This window comes from Leguminivora glycinivorella, chromosome 15 (assembly GCF_023078275.1).
Source record: "Leguminivora glycinivorella isolate SPB_JAAS2020 chromosome 15, LegGlyc_1.1, whole genome shotgun sequence".
Lineage (NCBI taxonomy): Eukaryota > Metazoa > Arthropoda > Insecta > Lepidoptera > Tortricidae > Leguminivora > Leguminivora glycinivorella.
Window position 1 is genome coordinate 21,449,494 of NC_062985.1, and position 16,836 is coordinate 21,466,329.

At 39.3% G+C, this 16,836-nt stretch overlaps 1 protein-coding gene across 1 annotated transcript in view; it reads right to left on the reverse strand.

The window, feature by feature from the left end:
- Positions 1 to 1,638: 1,638 nt before the first annotated feature.
- The window catches only part of LOC125233801 (acetylcholine receptor subunit alpha-like 2), a 73,975-nt gene continuing 58,777 nt past the window's right edge, over positions 1,639 to 16,836 (reverse strand). The window contains exons 6-8 of the mRNA XM_048139915.1: positions 3,655 to 4,225; positions 3,006 to 3,198; positions 1,639 to 2,140 (exon numbers count right to left, since the gene is read on the reverse strand). Of these exons, the coding sequence (XP_047995872.1) occupies positions 1,943 to 2,140; positions 3,006 to 3,198; positions 3,655 to 4,225 (962 nt within the window). The 3' untranslated portion in view covers positions 1,639 to 1,942. The remainder of the gene's footprint in view (positions 2,141 to 3,005; positions 3,199 to 3,654; positions 4,226 to 16,836) is intronic.

The window sequence follows — 16,836 nt, forward strand, 5'->3', positions numbered from 1 at the left end:
AGCCTCAAAATCATTATGTATTAATGCAAATAGCTTTACGCTTCCTAACAAGTCTATATTTCCCAGCTCATATTACCCAGAAATTTTAAATCAAGAGTGAACCTTCTGGGCGAACTCCATCGTAGGCCACACAGATGTCATATATGTACCATAGATCAAACAAGCATATTGTCTACTTAGCGTGAGTTGTCCGTCTTTCATCGCAGCCTTCAGCTGGATGCGAGCAGCCGAAGATCGGAAACGGTGGCGTGAAATTGGGGAGGCCTATGTCCAGCAGTGGACTGCGATAGGCTGATGATGATGATGATGATGATGAAAGGGCCTGAGACATATTTAAAATCACAGGCAAGTAACACCTTCAGTACAAAATCTGACACGCTCGGCCCCTATAGATGAACTTGTTTCTTTTATCCAAATCTACTCGTAGTACTGTTGTAGGCCACGTCTCTGCCTTCGCTAGTTTGTGGCCCCGAGTAAGCCCAAAAAAAAGTTTTTTTTTATACTACGTCGGTGGCAAACAAGCATACAGCCCGCCTGTTGTTTTCAAACATTGCATACACTTGATTATTTAAATGATTTTACTAACTATAGTTTGCTAGCAAAATGTCCAGTTTGTAATTTTGTTTGCATGCAATCTATTTTGTTTGTTTTCTAAACAATTGAAAGCTACTGTTTGCTTTTGTAAGTGCTCAATTACTCACGGTACACGTTATTTGGACCTATGGAAATGTAATGAAAATTTAAATATTTGTTTTATGAAAATATTGTGACCAAGTTTTTTTCAATGTTTATTAACAAAGATTTGAAATCACGGGACCAAACTTCTACTGGGACCAGTCTTTAACTAAAAATTTAGTATAATTCTTCGATTTCATTCGCATTTCTTAAGGCTAAGTTCAGATGAACACGCGACGCGACGACGCCGTGTCTTAGTATAACGCACTAAAAGACAACATACCTTGGTACGTAGCCGAATTGCACAAACGCTCACGAAACGCTTACGAAACGAAACGCTCGTAGATATCTATCTCTATCGCTCGTGCGTATTGGCGCGACAGAGCCAGACTAGTTTCGTTTTCGTTTCGCGTCGGAGAAATGCCATTCGCCTACGCACGCTTGACTGGGTGAATTGGCTTTCTTGATTCTTCATTGTTTATTCGTATTAGAATTATGAAAAATTCCATTTTGTGGTAGTTACAAGGTATTTTTATAATGGAACACTGTGATAATATTCTATAAGATTCGAGTATGGCACAGATGTCATATATACCATAGATCAAGCAAACGTATCTACTTAGCGTGTCAAATGAACTCAGTGAAATCCACTGAGTTGTCCGTCTTTACTCGCAGCTTGCAGCTTTCGAGCGTCAATTTTTGTAAGTTGAAGTCAATCAAAACATAAAAAATGCCTCGTTACGTGATATTCAATTGCAACAACACAAAAATTATGAACAATCAAGAGCCTGAGACATATTTAAAATTACAGGCAAGAAACAACTTCAGTACAAAATTTGACACGCTCGGCCCCTATACAAATAGATGAACTTGCTTCTTCTATCTTAATATAGTTCTGTGGAGTATGGCTTATTCTAACAAAATAATTAAGGTACAGCGGGCCAAAACTCGACTAGGGGGAAAATGTAACTGGTCCATTTTTTCCATGTTTTACAATGTTTGCATTATTAAGTAAATAGAGTGTCCACCGGTTATATATGGTAGGCGTGTTCAGTACATACATGTAGAACATCATACAGTACATCATAGTGTAATAATGAAAAAAATGGATCAGTTACAATTTCCCCTCAGTCGAGATATACCTTATTCTACCTTTTTCTTCTACTTGAACGAACAGGATAGCAAGAAATATTTGACACATCCAGTGCCCAAAGCATGGCTCGTAAAACATGACAGTATTCCAACAAAAGATATCAGAAACAAATTTTTAAGAGTCACCACTGTCCACCGGCAAGAACTGCTGCTGAGCGACGGAGGACAGGATCATGTCGATGGGCTTGGTGTCGTCATAGAGGGACGGCGCCTCGCAGAGGATGGCGAAGGTGCCAACGATGGAGGCGATGGTGAAGATCCAGAGGAACAGGCGGTCGAGCACCATGGCCACGAAGCCCCAGTCCTGGTCCTCCTGTGGGTGGAAACGTGAAGCATGTTGAGCGATACCTTTGTAGATATCAGTGTAGTAGACGTATATTATTAAAATTGTAATACTACTTAAAGGTTTCAGATTGGTATAGTACCTACAATGAAATAAAATTAATTTAAAACAACAAGTTACGTCTTGGCAGTTATAACAGTGATTGATTTGTATAAATTGCTGTCCAAAAATGATGCCAATCAATGTTTGATGATGGACACAGTCCACGACGCTGATTTTCAGTATACCCTTATTTAACTATGTAGGTTGATGGTTGGGTACATTTGTAACTATAAAAGATCATTTTGAAAGGCCATATTTTCCATTAACTACCAGAATGAAGTGAGTTAAGTAAAGTGCAGGTACAACACATTGCATTATAATATCATAACTAAATCTTAGGAACTTAACACTATTAAAGGACTTCGATAGTAAAAATGTTTACAATCTGAAAAGAATGTTGCAAAATTCAAAAAGTTTCTAAAATCAATTTACAATAATAAAATAACCAAATTCCTTATGATCTTGTAAACAATCATAGCGTAGCTTCTCGAGTTCAAAGAGATTTTTTCCCGTAGAGCCACGTCGCTCAGGAAGTCAATGGGAGGCCTGACCATCAAACTTCATGATTTTTCACAATCAACTAACCGCATTGAACTCACCCTGTCGCTGCATATGATGCTGAATGAAAATAACATTGTGAATGGCCTTCTCAAGTTCAAAGGGGTACTTCTTGAGAAGAGTCACATCACTCAGTGGCCTCTATAGGTAAGCAATCTCCAAACTCAAAAATGGATTTCAAAGCCAAATCTGGCTGTGATAACGTTTACTGGCTAGTTAAAAACAGAAGACTAACCGCATTGAACTCATCCTGTCGTTGCATGTGATGCTGAATAAACATGACGTTGTGAATGGCCTTCTCAAGTTCAAAGGGGTACTTCTTGCGAGGAGCCACATCGCTAAGGGAGTCATCGAGGCCGGACATCACGGAGGGGAGGCCGTTGTAGCCGGCGCCGAGGCTGCCGAGAGCTCCGACGAGGCCGCTGAATCTACAGAAGAAAAAAATATGATTGGTTGGTGAGTGGAAAAAGGAAAGTACCTAAATAATCATTTGTAAACCGAATAGGTAAAATTTCATAATATGTTAGTTGGTATGGTAAAATTTGAAATTTTGGGAATGACTGCTGGACCGAAAAACTTGTTGTATAACTTGATAAAATTTGGGGTCAAAAAGGCTGAATCTCAGAAAGCTGTGGTGATGGTCAGAGACTTGAAATTCTTCAGGGATAGGCCTTACTGAAAAGTAAATAAGAAACATTGCTTGGTACCCTTAAAATGTGTAACACGAAAGTTTCTCTGAAGTCTGCGTAAAGTAAATTAGGAATTATGAAAAAAGGTCTAAATTAGAAGTTGGCAATTAATTGTGTCACAAAATGTTCAATTGTGTGATGATAGCAAATATAACATCATGGCAGTGACTTAAGCATAAGTTATTCAAAAATTACCTATTAGTAGCAGTAGTCGAGTGCAGTCCATTACATCCTCCAGGCATATGATGTCTCAACGAGTCCGGGCTCGAAGCGTTCGAGTTGGTCTGCTCCGCCGCCGCCAGCGCGTCCTTAAACTTGTTCTTCTTCAAGCTTCTTCCCGCTATCTTCTGCGCCGCCAAGTCCCTCAACAAATCCTTCGGGACTCTCATTAGGAGTAACCTTGGTAACTTCGTTATGAAGAACTTTCTCACCCAAGGAGCCATCTTATGAGTACTAGGCTTCCGATAATGCACATTCAGTATAACTATAGTTATCACTACTGATAACCCTACCAGCAACATTGTGAACAGCAAGTATTTCCCAAGCAACGGAAGAGCTAAGGAGGTAGATGGGATGATTTCGGAGATCAGTAAGAAGAACATGGTTTGCGAGAGCAGGATGGAGATGCTAAGTGCGATCTTCTCCCCGGAGTCGGCGGGGAGGTAGAAGACAAGAACGGAGAGATAAGAGATGCCGACGCACGGAACGATCAGGTTGACGGTGTAGAATAGGGTCTTGCGGCGGAGCGTGATGTTAAAGAATATATCTGAAACAAAATAAAATACATTACTTAGTAATATTTACCTAAGAGCAGTGAAACCTAAATTCATGGAAGCACGTTGCAAAACATTAAGATATCAGATGTAATGTGATCATTACCCGTGTATTAAAGGGGTTGGTGTTTCTGTTTATACATACATACATATAATCACGCCTGTATCCCATAAAGGGGTAGGCAGAGCACATGAACTACTAAGCTTCAGTGCCACTCTTGGCAAAAAGGGGTTAAAAGAAATTCAAATTGTGACATTGTAGTGACAGGTTGCCAGCCTCTCGCTTACGCCACAATCTAACCCATATCCCACAGTCGACTTCTACGAAACCCACGGGAAGAAAGGGGGTGGTGAAATTCTTAACCCGTCACCACACGGGTTTATGAAAGCCACAATTTACTAATTTCAAAAAGTTGTTCCGTTCGCGTGAAGTCTACTAAATGCAAAGGAAAGTGAGAGAAAGAGAGAAATAGAGAGAGAAAGTCAAATGGAGATGCTCTGAAAAAAGTGGAGCAGAAAAATCCTATTATGCAAATTACTATGTTTTTAAATTTTTTAACTAGTATTTGCAAATAAATATCTTTCTTGACCCATAAAATCTCTTACGCCAGCTAACGTGCTCCTCAGATCTCATACCGTAGCCCCTTGAGATAAATGATCTTAGCCCGAGTTTCGTTGATCGTGATTAAAGACATGCCTTTGCGGACAAATTGTCCTTCGCCGAGGTATTTACGTATGTACACATGTGTAGGGCGCTAGACTACATCCTGTAGATTCCGCATAAGATCTGCCTATCGCTGGGTGATTAATTTTCAATTTTCGAATAGGTATGTATATTGAAAACATGACATACAAGAAGACATCACATCTATTGAATTGGACATTAGGTGTTTTAAAGTCACCCTGAGATACTGTGACAGTCACCTGTGGCATTACAGTGCGACTTTTATCCTGAAGACTACTGACTGGATTGAATTACTTTGACATTATGATATTTTTTGAACACAAGTTGTACTACATGCTGCGAATATTATGCTTCTACGCGAAAACGGTCATAAAAAACATTAACTCGATTTCAAATTCATGAAGATTGGCGTTTACAGTTTAAAAAAAAACATACTAATTTCTACTAACTCGGCAATGGACAAGATAAGCCACATGCGAGAGAGAGTTGCAGTTTAGCGAACAAATCTCCCTCAATATACATATTAGAATCGAGTAAAAATATATTTATGGTCCTACTATATTAGCAACTGGTCTCCTGAATAGACATAAGTAGAAGCAACACTGCCCTAATGCAAAAGAATATTCTAGTCATGGGACCGAAATTGTTTAATAAACTTCCTGAAGCATGGCAAAGCTTACCTGCAAGTAGGTTCAAGGGTGTGCTATACATGTTTCTTTGTAATAAATGCTACTAACTATAACGTTAATGAATTTTTAGATGATGAATGTATAACTTTGACATAAATACCATATTTTTTCTGATTTTTCCCTGACATTGCATGTGTACTTTGAATATAAATTATTTAGTGTAAATATTATGTAAATGTATTTAGTATAAGGTAATTATTTTACGATCTGCTTTCTAAATATATTGCCAAATTATATTTCGTACGCCTACACGGCTCATCATGGCTGATATAAATAATATAACATATTGTCACCTAATTGTTACCTGTGATGACGAAATAAATATATTTGATTGATTGATTGATTGAAGACATTGGAAAAGCTCGGCCAAATTAACAAAAAACTGCGCTATCTATGATGAGGAGATGCGTTGGTAGCCGCTATTAGGGCGCTATCACACGGCGCCGAACGCGCGCGTAATTTATGGCGTTACGTAATCTCCCTTTATATGTTTTGTACTGCACGTTTAAGTGTTTGAGGTTACAATTTACGTTAATGTTATTTGAAATTACAATGTTTAAGCGCATTTGTGTTTTTGTAAGTGCTTATCTAGATTAACATACATACATACGAACAATCACGCCTGTATGCCATAAAGGGAAAGGCAGAGCACATGAACCCAATCAGGTTTCAGTGCCAATTTTGGCAAACAAGGGGTTGAAAGAAAACGATATTGTGATATTGCAGTGACAGGTTGCCAGGCTCACACTAATGGAACCCATACCCCTCGGGTGACGAGCTCGACAAAAGGGGTGGTAAAATTCTTAACCCATCACGATACAGGTTGTTTTCCGGCTTATGTCACAAGAAGAAAACATTTTTAAAGTAGACAAAATTCTGAATTGGGCCAAAAGTCGCAATGCATGAAGTCTTACAGTGTGAGACGTGTTCAAGATTAAGTACATACATAACACCGCGTGACACGCGAACCGAGATCACATATAAATCGTGGCTCGACTCTCTCTAGACTCCAGAGAAGCCAATTCTGACTCTTATAATGTAAATTAGTGTTACATTTTGACGACCTGTCTGCTAAGCCACGGTCTTGAGGTCGAATCCCGGGAAGGATTTATTTGTGTGATGAGCACATGGATGTTTTCTTTCAATGTATTTACAAATTTTACATATTATGTTTAACGTTGTCTGAGTACCCACAACAAGCCTTTTTGAGCTTACTGTGGGGCTTAGGCAATATGTGTAGGAATGTCCTAGGTATATGATATTTATTTATATAATAAAACTATGGAAACGGATTAAATCGCGTATAATGAATTTACGATTCATCCCGACGTTTCGAACACTTTACAGCATTCGTGGTCAACGGGTGACCGAGGACAATATTCAATTTATGAGTAACTATCGCGGTAACTGAAGACAATATTATTTAAATATATAATGTTTTTAATTCTGTAAGAATTTGATTAAGTCGTAACTTTCCACCGAGAGTATAAGAGAAGGCAGTCCAGAAAGAACCAATAGTAGCATTAGTTTCACACTTGATTTCAAACTTGATTCTCTTCGCAAAACTGAAACAGATACCATAATATTCGTAAAAGCAGAATAGGCCCCTCAAGCCGTCCCCTAATGCGACGATATGCGTAATTGATACTTAAACGCGAATTACGTTTATCTACAAACATGGCGGAGCGTTCTAAAACGAATTTGGAGAATTTGGAGTCGTGAAATTGCAATTGTGGTTGGTTATGTTTGTCGAAGGAAGATTTATTGCATGTGCGAAATTTAAATCAGTCTGTAGGTTTTTTTTTTCATGACATAAGCATAGATTAAATATAAAAATAAAGATCATACCATCCCATTCATTAAAATGCGACCGCCTAAGAACGCGCATACACTACACCACACATAAATGGCGCCACTAAAATGCCTTGTTGCCATGGATTATTTGTAGATTGGCGTTAAGTGTCACTTTCGAGCCATAAATCTATGTAAAAAGTGAAGACTCCGTATGGCTGGGTGGGACAAACAGGAAATAGCAAGGCGATGAACAGGTCTGGTACCGACTACAAAAATAATTGATTTGTTTACAATTTGGATGTTTAGATTATTGCAATCCGATAAGAAATCTGAATTCAAAGGTTTATTATTCTTTGCTTTTCAGTTTCTCCGTGGTTTGTAATGCGCTTATTTTTGAAGGCGGTTTTATTTCTTGTTAAAAAGTTTATTTATAATTTAGGCTATGTTGTCTATATTGTCATCGGTTAAAATCAGTCTATCAAATATTTCTGAGCTATAAAATAACAAATAGAAACATGATTTTTTTCATTGGTAGCTTAACTAGTAAAAGTTTATGATACATTTTAATCTTAAAATAGGACCCGAAAAACCCGGCTAAAATCTTTCAGTATCCTGTATGAGCATTAAGACACCGTGTAGACACTTTAAGACACTGACAATGAGGTCATATAAATATATATTTGTAACGTAAGTACCACATTTCATTACGACATGACTTCAACTGACAAGCGCTTCCCCGTTTGTGTGTCTTGGTTTTGCATCCCGTTCCTAATTAAACGTGTTTTAATTAAAATTTGACGCTTTCTTTGCTATATAAACGAATGGTGATATGCGTTATGTGTAACTGGGCCATTTTTTTCAAAGTGCCGCCACTTTTTTTGTAACATGGGTAATTGGGTATTTTTTTACGCGATTCATACAATACTCAGAATCGCGAGGTCTTTCGATCCTGATAGGAGAAAAAATGTCCCAAGATTAGAAAACCTTGGGACACTTTTTTCTCCTATTAAGATTGAAAGAGTCTGTTTGTCTGTCTGTCTGTGTGTGTATCTGTCTGTGGCATCGTAGCTCCCGAACGGATGAACCGATTTAGTTTTTTTTTTCTGAAAGCTGAGTTAGTCGGGAGTGTTCTTAGCCATGTTTCATGAAAATCGGTTTACTATGTCGCGGTCGGGGTTTTTTTTTTAATTTTAATGTTGTGTTTAGATTTTCGTCTGTGCATCACGATCACGGAAAAACAATAGATCTATAACCCGGTCAAAATAAGTACAATCACTACTACATCTTGTACTTTTATTTATATCCTGTGCTTGAATGAAAATAAGCGTAACCTTAAGATTACTCCGATTTCCATTCACCGTTACACAACGACATTTTCCCTTTCCTGAAGTACATTTACCCGTCGAATTCCTGAACTTCACCAACGCCGATCCATATCGCAATAACATCGCTATTTCCTGTCCAAGGACAATTCAGTTCCTAGCCAGCGTTACAGTCTACTAATAGCTAGCTCTCCAGCCCGCACTGACTAGCGGCCCGCCCCGGCTGCTAGAGTTGTGCCTGCTCGTTCACTGAAAATATCGTTCCCAACTAGTACGATCTCCGAAGTGTACTAGTTCGTTCTTTTAGGACATTTAGTACAGTAGTACACCGTGAGAGCGAGAGACAAATTGTGCATATAGTGTACTACAGTAACGCTCGCTCGCACTAGCCGAGAGCTGATCGGCCGTTTCCGCGCGCTCTCGGTCCGAGTCCGTCGGTTCTAGTTCGGTTGCTGTCGGATCACACGGATCGCTTTGCTGTCATTGTTACTTCTCGGCTCTTCGTTTCTTTCGCTCCCATTCTGTTGCGCGTGTGTGTGTACTAAATGTACTAGAGAGCAGAATCATTTGGGAGTAGTTCGGTCTAGTACAGTGCAGGGAATCGTGTATTTTGTACTATTAGTACATGTCCTACACAAGCCTACCGGCTACGCACGGGGATTATCGCAAAAATGATGATAGTTAGTCATTTATCCGTAAAAGATAGACATATGCCATCGTGGACTTTTTTGTAGACCTATGAGGCCCACTTGCACCAACCACTTAACTCAGGGTTAGTGTGCTGTCAACTGTCAAATTCCATACTCCATATTTTAATTCGTTGGTGCAAGTGGCCCTGAGAGAGACACAATTTCGCCATAGATTGTTTTGACATAGCTCAAACGGTTTGGGCAGCGTTTCTGATTAAAGCTCTCAGCCAGCCGAATTTTGTCCGACTTTAGCAAATATCATCATATTTAAAACAATTCAAACAAAATCTTAATAAATTATATACCTAAACCATTCTCAAGAATCACTCTATTTATAAGTGAAGACCGCATGAAAATCCGTTCCGTAGTTTTTCAGTTTATCGTCAACACACACACATACAGACGCAGCGGGTGACCTTGTCTTACAAGACGCTCGCGAAGCAAGCTCGTAAGAGACTCGCGCGAGTCCATACATCAAGCGCGACTTCAAGTATGGACACTATGGACTATAGAGATAGAAGCGCGACAGAGCCTGACTGCGTTAGATCGCCGCGTAGCGTCAACTAATGTCACTTCGGCTAGATCCCGCTTACCATCCCAAACGTAAATTACAAGGCCTTTCGGACTTTATTAGTAGGAGGATAAAGTTGAATCGTGTTGGGGTAAAACAGGGGTAATTACAAACGGTTTAAGGCAAAATTAGGAGCGTTCGTGTCGGAGGCGAACTTAGGGGAGTTTGGAAGGGAAACTGGTATGAATAGGGCAGTTTGACACAGTTACTACTTACAACTATTGCCGATTGATACAAAATCTTGTAGATAATTTTACAATCAGGATATCTTCCTCGAATTAATTATCTCCCTGACCTCGCTTTATCCCAAGTTACTGATAAGTAAGTGCGTTTTCAAATTATCCGATCCTATATCGGAAGTACCTCTACACCCAGACATTACAGGCGCCATCGCTTGGTTTTTTTCCATTGAAACCCTTCCGACATCCGATATCGGATCGGATAGTGTGAAAACGGACGAAAGGTAAGAGATGATGATTGTAACATAGTGTGAATAAGATATTATAAATGGGAAAGTGTGTGTGTCTGTTTGTTTCTCCGTCTTTCACGGCAAAACGGAGCGAGGAATTCACGTGATTTTTTAGGTGGAGATAGTTGAAGGGATGGAGAGTGACATAGGCTACTTCTTGTCTCTTTCTAACGCGAGCGAAGCCGCGGGCAAAAACTAGTATATTATAATTTGCCGCTTGATGGAAAGCTGTCATCACCGTCCATGGACATAAGCGATATCAGCGGAGTCACTTTGCACTTATGAGTTGCAGACCTGCTTATTGAATAACCCCATGTATTTATCTATTTAAGTAAGTATATCGCCACCTAGCACCCATAGTACAAGCTTTGCTTAGTTTGGGCAAAGAGGATCGAGTATTATAGAGAGATACTATCGAAGTAAAATGTGTAATCACAGTGCATAGACTGCCATCTCGTGAAACAGGCTTAGAACTTTTAAATCTCAGTTTTGACAATTTGGCCCATATTCTTAGCTTGATATGTGTTAAAATGTCAAATATTAATATTAGCGCCATCTAGCTGAGCGTACCCCAAAGGTGTAATGCTATCTAAGCCACCGTACCTTTTTCTGTATGGTACTGAGGTACCTTTTTTTTTAGACTTTATCTGTCTATACGGAGTTATAATTATATGTCTTTGGTTTGGGGCTAGGTTGATCTGTGTAAGGTGTCCCCCAATATTTACTTATTTATTATATAACGCAAAAGAACCTCAGAAGGTATCTCGTTCCACAACTTGCACGTTCTTTGCAAAAACGATAGAGAGAGGCCCGTTATGAGTGAGATATGACAGGGTACGTCGCCGAATGGCACAAACGCTCACGAAACGAAGCGCTCGTAGATATCTATCTCTATCGCTCTTGCGTATTGGTGCGACAGAGCCAGACTACCTTTCGCGGCGTTTCGTTTTTGTTTCGCATCGCAGTAATACCATTCGGCTTCGGCACCAGGTCAACTGATCGCGTTTCTGACAGGCGGTAACTGTCAGGTAACCGAGAGCGGGTGGGCGGAACTTCCAGCAGCGAGCGGGAGTGGCCATATTGTACACTTTATTATACTGTGACAGAAAGCTATTTAGAACGAAATGATGTTAAGAACGAACCAAAATAATTTAATTGGGTACTTTAAAGACTGCTCGCATCCACCGTTCCTAAAGCCTAATTTAATAAACAACATAATTTACGCGCCCGTTAACACATCCTGCGGGCGTAATGGCTGTTTTTCTGCGTCCATTCAGCGTTACGGCCCTCGTGGGCGTTCAACTTTTCGCTCCTGTCTGCCTAGCCAACGTGCCAAACGATGTGTTACTTTTACGATTAATCGATGGAATAGTGGCATATTTCTCAACAGTGACAATTGTCACCCGACAGATTGTCATAACTCATAGCGTCATTGTTATAATATACTAATTATGTAGGTAGGCTAATTAGTAAGTAGTATAATAAGTTGGTATGTTTAAACTAAAACAGTGTATATGTAATATTGTGTAGTCCTGTCTAGTTCGTTAATTTTATTCAATGTACAGTCGACCAAAAATGTGGTTTACCACCCTACGATTGAAGTTCGTTTGAACGTCATGAGACAACAAGGTCGATTTCCCCTTGCAATAATGTCAGTGACAATTGCTCTCTCTATGTATGATACTTACGTCATGCTATGTGTCAAGTCAACCTTAGCGATCGTTAGAGTCCGCAGAAACTTTTGTCAAAAGTGGTAGACCACTTTCTTGGCCGACTGTACCTACAGAGTTGTGATTTAGTGTAATGTAACCTATAACTTACATGTTTGGGTTACCTGTTAGTGTAAGTTGGTTGATAATAAATGAAATGAAATCCACAAATCCACAAGGCCCACCCGGTATGCTCTGATGTACCACCCTTGCCCCATACAGAAACTGAAACGATGTAACTCATGCACATTTTCCACTCCAACGCCCTTTTAATTCAACAGAGCGGAGTTCCGTTAATGCCCACAGTTGACTGACGATTCGTCGATCTTATTGTAGCGGCAGAAGGTCTACAATCGGTCAGAATGTTGCTGTAATATGTCGAGTTGACGGTGTACGTGCTTATTGGCCATCATTAAATTATTCTGGTATTCTGTTACATGTGCAAAATTAATTGTAATGTAAATTTTTGATCAATCAAGTTTTTTTATTTTTAAATTAAAGGAAACGTGGTAAATTCACTCCTCCGGCTGGACTTTAATGACAGGAGCCTGCGATCTGAAGACCTGCGATCTACTGCATTATCAGTGCAGCCATTATAATCACCCACAGGGGTTTCTGCACGATAAAAAATGAACCCCGCACGGAATGTTCGGAAAAATCCGTTCGGTCGATTTTGCTGAAATTTTGTGAAAAGATAGCCTCTAAATCTCTAATTAACTGTGCGAAGATGCAACCTTAATTTATGACTAGTTTTCAAAATATAACGATTTTAGGTTTAACGAAAAATGAAGTAAGTATATATGACGCTAATATGCACTTACTACCTTTTTCCCGAAGTAAATTTTATTACGATATTAAAATGTTCTTGATATATATAAATCGTTTCACAAGGCTTTTAAAATATTGTTGACAATAGTATTTTATGCAACAGGCGTTTAAAGGAGGTCAAAAAAGACGAGTGGCGTGAGTAACAATTTGAGGCGAAGCCGAAAATTGTTATTGAGACGCCACGAGTATTTTTTGACTCAGTTAAACACCGTTGCATACAATACTTTTTCTACGACCATGCACTTATTTTTTAATAGTTTTCTTGAATAAATTTCGTGAAATTCACACTGTTTCCTGTATTTTGACTCAAAGGTTTGTACTGTCAGCTCGGCTGCGCAAAGCCTTTCCGCGCACGCCCGCAGTGTCGTTATAAGGCGTTGCCATGGTTACAGAGCCAAACAATGCGTTTTCAGTTTTTTCGATACTGCGCGCATGCGCGGAAAGCCGGCGGACGCTGGCTTTGGGGAATAGACCTTTATGTAGGGTTTTAAAGATCTGTGCACGACCCTGTAAATGACGAATAACAGTTCGGGAGTAGAAAAAGTTACTTACACTACAAGACTACGATGAATATTTACTTAGTATGCGTAGTCGTTTTCCGTAATAAGAACAAACATTTGTAACTCATTTCCGTTTAATGAAAATGGCCTGTTGACATATCTCAGATTCTCTAAAATACCCTGTGCCAAAATCCCTCTTTCATCTAAGTGTGCTCTGCAATATAAGTACTTATACGGTACATAGATGTTTTTTTTCGTAAATATATAAACCCGACATTCCAGTGACAATATATGAATATTATTAACGCCGTTGCATATACAACAAGACAAGTATGCGAAGTCGTTTGACGTAAATAGTTATTTGTTATACAAGGGGGCAAAGTTGTATTTTAACGCCGAGTGTGGAATTGAAAAACGAGCAAGTGAAAGGATTCTATAGTTGAACCACGAGCGAAGCGAGTGGTTCGAGAATAGAATCCTGAACTTGCGAGTTTTTTAACACACGAGAAGTAAAATACATTTGCACCCGAGTGTAACACAAAACTTTTCCCCTCACTATAGCGAGGAAACTACAACGCAAAAAATGCGTTTATCACTGCTTCCAGTAGTTCCACAGGTGGTAAATTATTTTTATTAATAGATTCACCTACTTTTATCAATTTTAAAGCAGTTAATTTGACTTTATTCAAGGTCAAATTACTTAACCCACTAGTGGATAAAATGCGTTTTTACCCGCTGGTATTAAAGGACAAAACACGTGTTTCCGAGCTAGTGAGGGGAAAATATTTAAACGCAGGTGTTGGGGATCATCATTCAGTATCTGAATGTCACGAGTAATTAAAAAATTAAGTAACTTTATCAACAACTAGCTTTTACCCGCGGCTTCGCCCGCGTAATAAAAGTATTCTTATTCAAACGTTTACAAAAAATAAGATTTTCATTTGGATCCGTAGGTTTCTATGTAGGTACATTTGTCCGCAATTATTTCGATTAAGGTGCAGCGGGGCATTATACTTCTACATGTATCCACTGAACACGCTTACCATATATATTCCCCGTCCCCGTCCCTCCCGTATCCCTATCCCTATCCCTATCCCTATCCCTATCCCTATCCCTATCCCTATCCCTATCCCTATCCCTATCCCTATCCCTATCCCTATCCCTATCCCTATCCCTATCCCTATCCCTATCCCTATCCCTATCCCTATCCCTATCCCTATCCCTATCCCTATCCCTATCCCTATCCCTATCCCTATCCCTATCCCTATCCCTATCCCTATCCCTATCCCTATCCCTATCCCTATCCCTATCCCTATCCCTATCCCTATCCCTATCCCTATCCCTATCCCTATCCCTATCCCTATCCCTATCCCTATCCCTATCCCTATCCCTATCCCTATCCCTATCCCTATCCCTATCCCTATCCCTATCCCTATCCCTATCCCTATCCCTATCCCTATCCCTATCCCTATCCCTATTACTATACCTATCCCTATCCCTACCCTTATCCCTGTTCCGGCTCGTCCCCTCCCGTCTCGTCCCGTCCCGCCCCGCCCCGCCCCGTCCCTGTTCCTGTCCCTGTCAAATTATCATGTTAGGCGGTGAATTTTGAAAAATCCTTTCTTAGTGCTCTTCTAAGGAACTTACGTGTAATTTGAAATCTCTTGAACCAGAAGTAAACATAAAAAAGAAATCCATATGGCTATTTTCGATATTTAAACCCCATTGCACCACAACAGGGGAAAAGGTATTTCACTTCCGCCACGTCAGATTTTAAAAACGTTGTATTTATCGTGATCAGGGACCCGATAAACCATAAAAACGATACCCATATTGGTTTTTTGACATTATCACCCCTTTTCACCCTTTTAAATGGTACATTTTTAAAAAACTTGAAACACGTATTTAGTCATATGTCTTTAGCAATCCTCCTGTGAAGTTTCGCATAAAACAGTGAAACTAACATTGTTTCCCCATACAAACTTTGAACCCCCATTTGACCCCTTAGGAGGCGAATTTTGAAAAATCCTTTCTTAGTGCTCCTTTACACTATATAAGGAACCAACGTGCCAAATTTGACATCTCTAGGACCAGCGGTTTCAGCTGTGCGTTGATATGTCCGTCAGTCTATATATTTTTTTATATTTAAACCCCATTGCACCACAACAGGGGAGAAGGTATTTCACTTCCGCCTCGTTAGATTTAAAAAACGTTGTATTTATCGTGATCAGCGACCCGATAAACCATAAAAACGATACCCATATTGGTTTTTTGACTTTATTAACCCCTTTTGACCCTTTTAGGGGTAAAATTTTCAAAAAATCTGAAACACGTATTAAGTCATATGTCTTAAGGAATCTTCCTGTGAAGTTTCGAATAAAATAGTCAAACTAATCTTGTTTCCCCATACAAACTTTGAACCCCCATGTGACCCCCTTAGGAGGTGAATTTTGGAAAATCCTTTCTTAGCGCTCCTCTACACTACATACGGAACCTACGTGCCAAATTTAAAATCTCTAGGACCAGTGGTTTCGGCTGTGCTTTGATATGTCCGTCAGTCAATATATTTTTTTGATATTTAAACCCTTTTGCACCACAACAGAGGAGATGATATTTCACTTCCGCCTCATTAGATTTTTAAAACGTTGTATTTATCGTGATCAGCGACCCGATAAACCATAAAAACGATACCCATATTGATTTTTTTACTTTATCACCCCCTTTTCACCCTTTTAGGGGTTAAATTTTCAAAAAACCTGAAACACGTATTCAATCATATGTCTTAAGGAATCTTCCTGTGAAGTTTCGAATAAAATAGTCAAACTAATCTTGTTTCCCCATACAAACTTTGAACCCCCATTCGACCCCCTTAGGAGGTGAATTTTGGAAAATCCTTTCTTAGTGCTCCTCTACACTATATAAGGAACCTACGTGCCAAATTTGAAATCTCTAGGACCAGCGGTTTCGGCTGTGCGTTGATATGTCAGTCAGTCAGTCAGTCAGTCAGTCAGCTTCTTCTTTTATATATTTAGATATTTTAAAAGCCTTGTGAAACGATTTATATACATATATCAAGAACATTTTAATAACGTAATAAAATTGACTTCGGGAAAAAGGTAGTAAGTGCATATTAGCGTCATATATACTTACTTCATTTTTCGTTAAACCTAAAATCGTTATATTTTGAAAACTAGTCATTAATTAAGTTTGCATCTTCGCACAGTTAATTAGAGTATTAGAGGCTATCTTTTCACAAAATTTCAGCAAAATCGACCGAACGGATTTTTCCGAACATTCCGTGCGGGGTTCAAAAATAAATTTAATTTTCTGTTTTCAAATTCGTCGTCG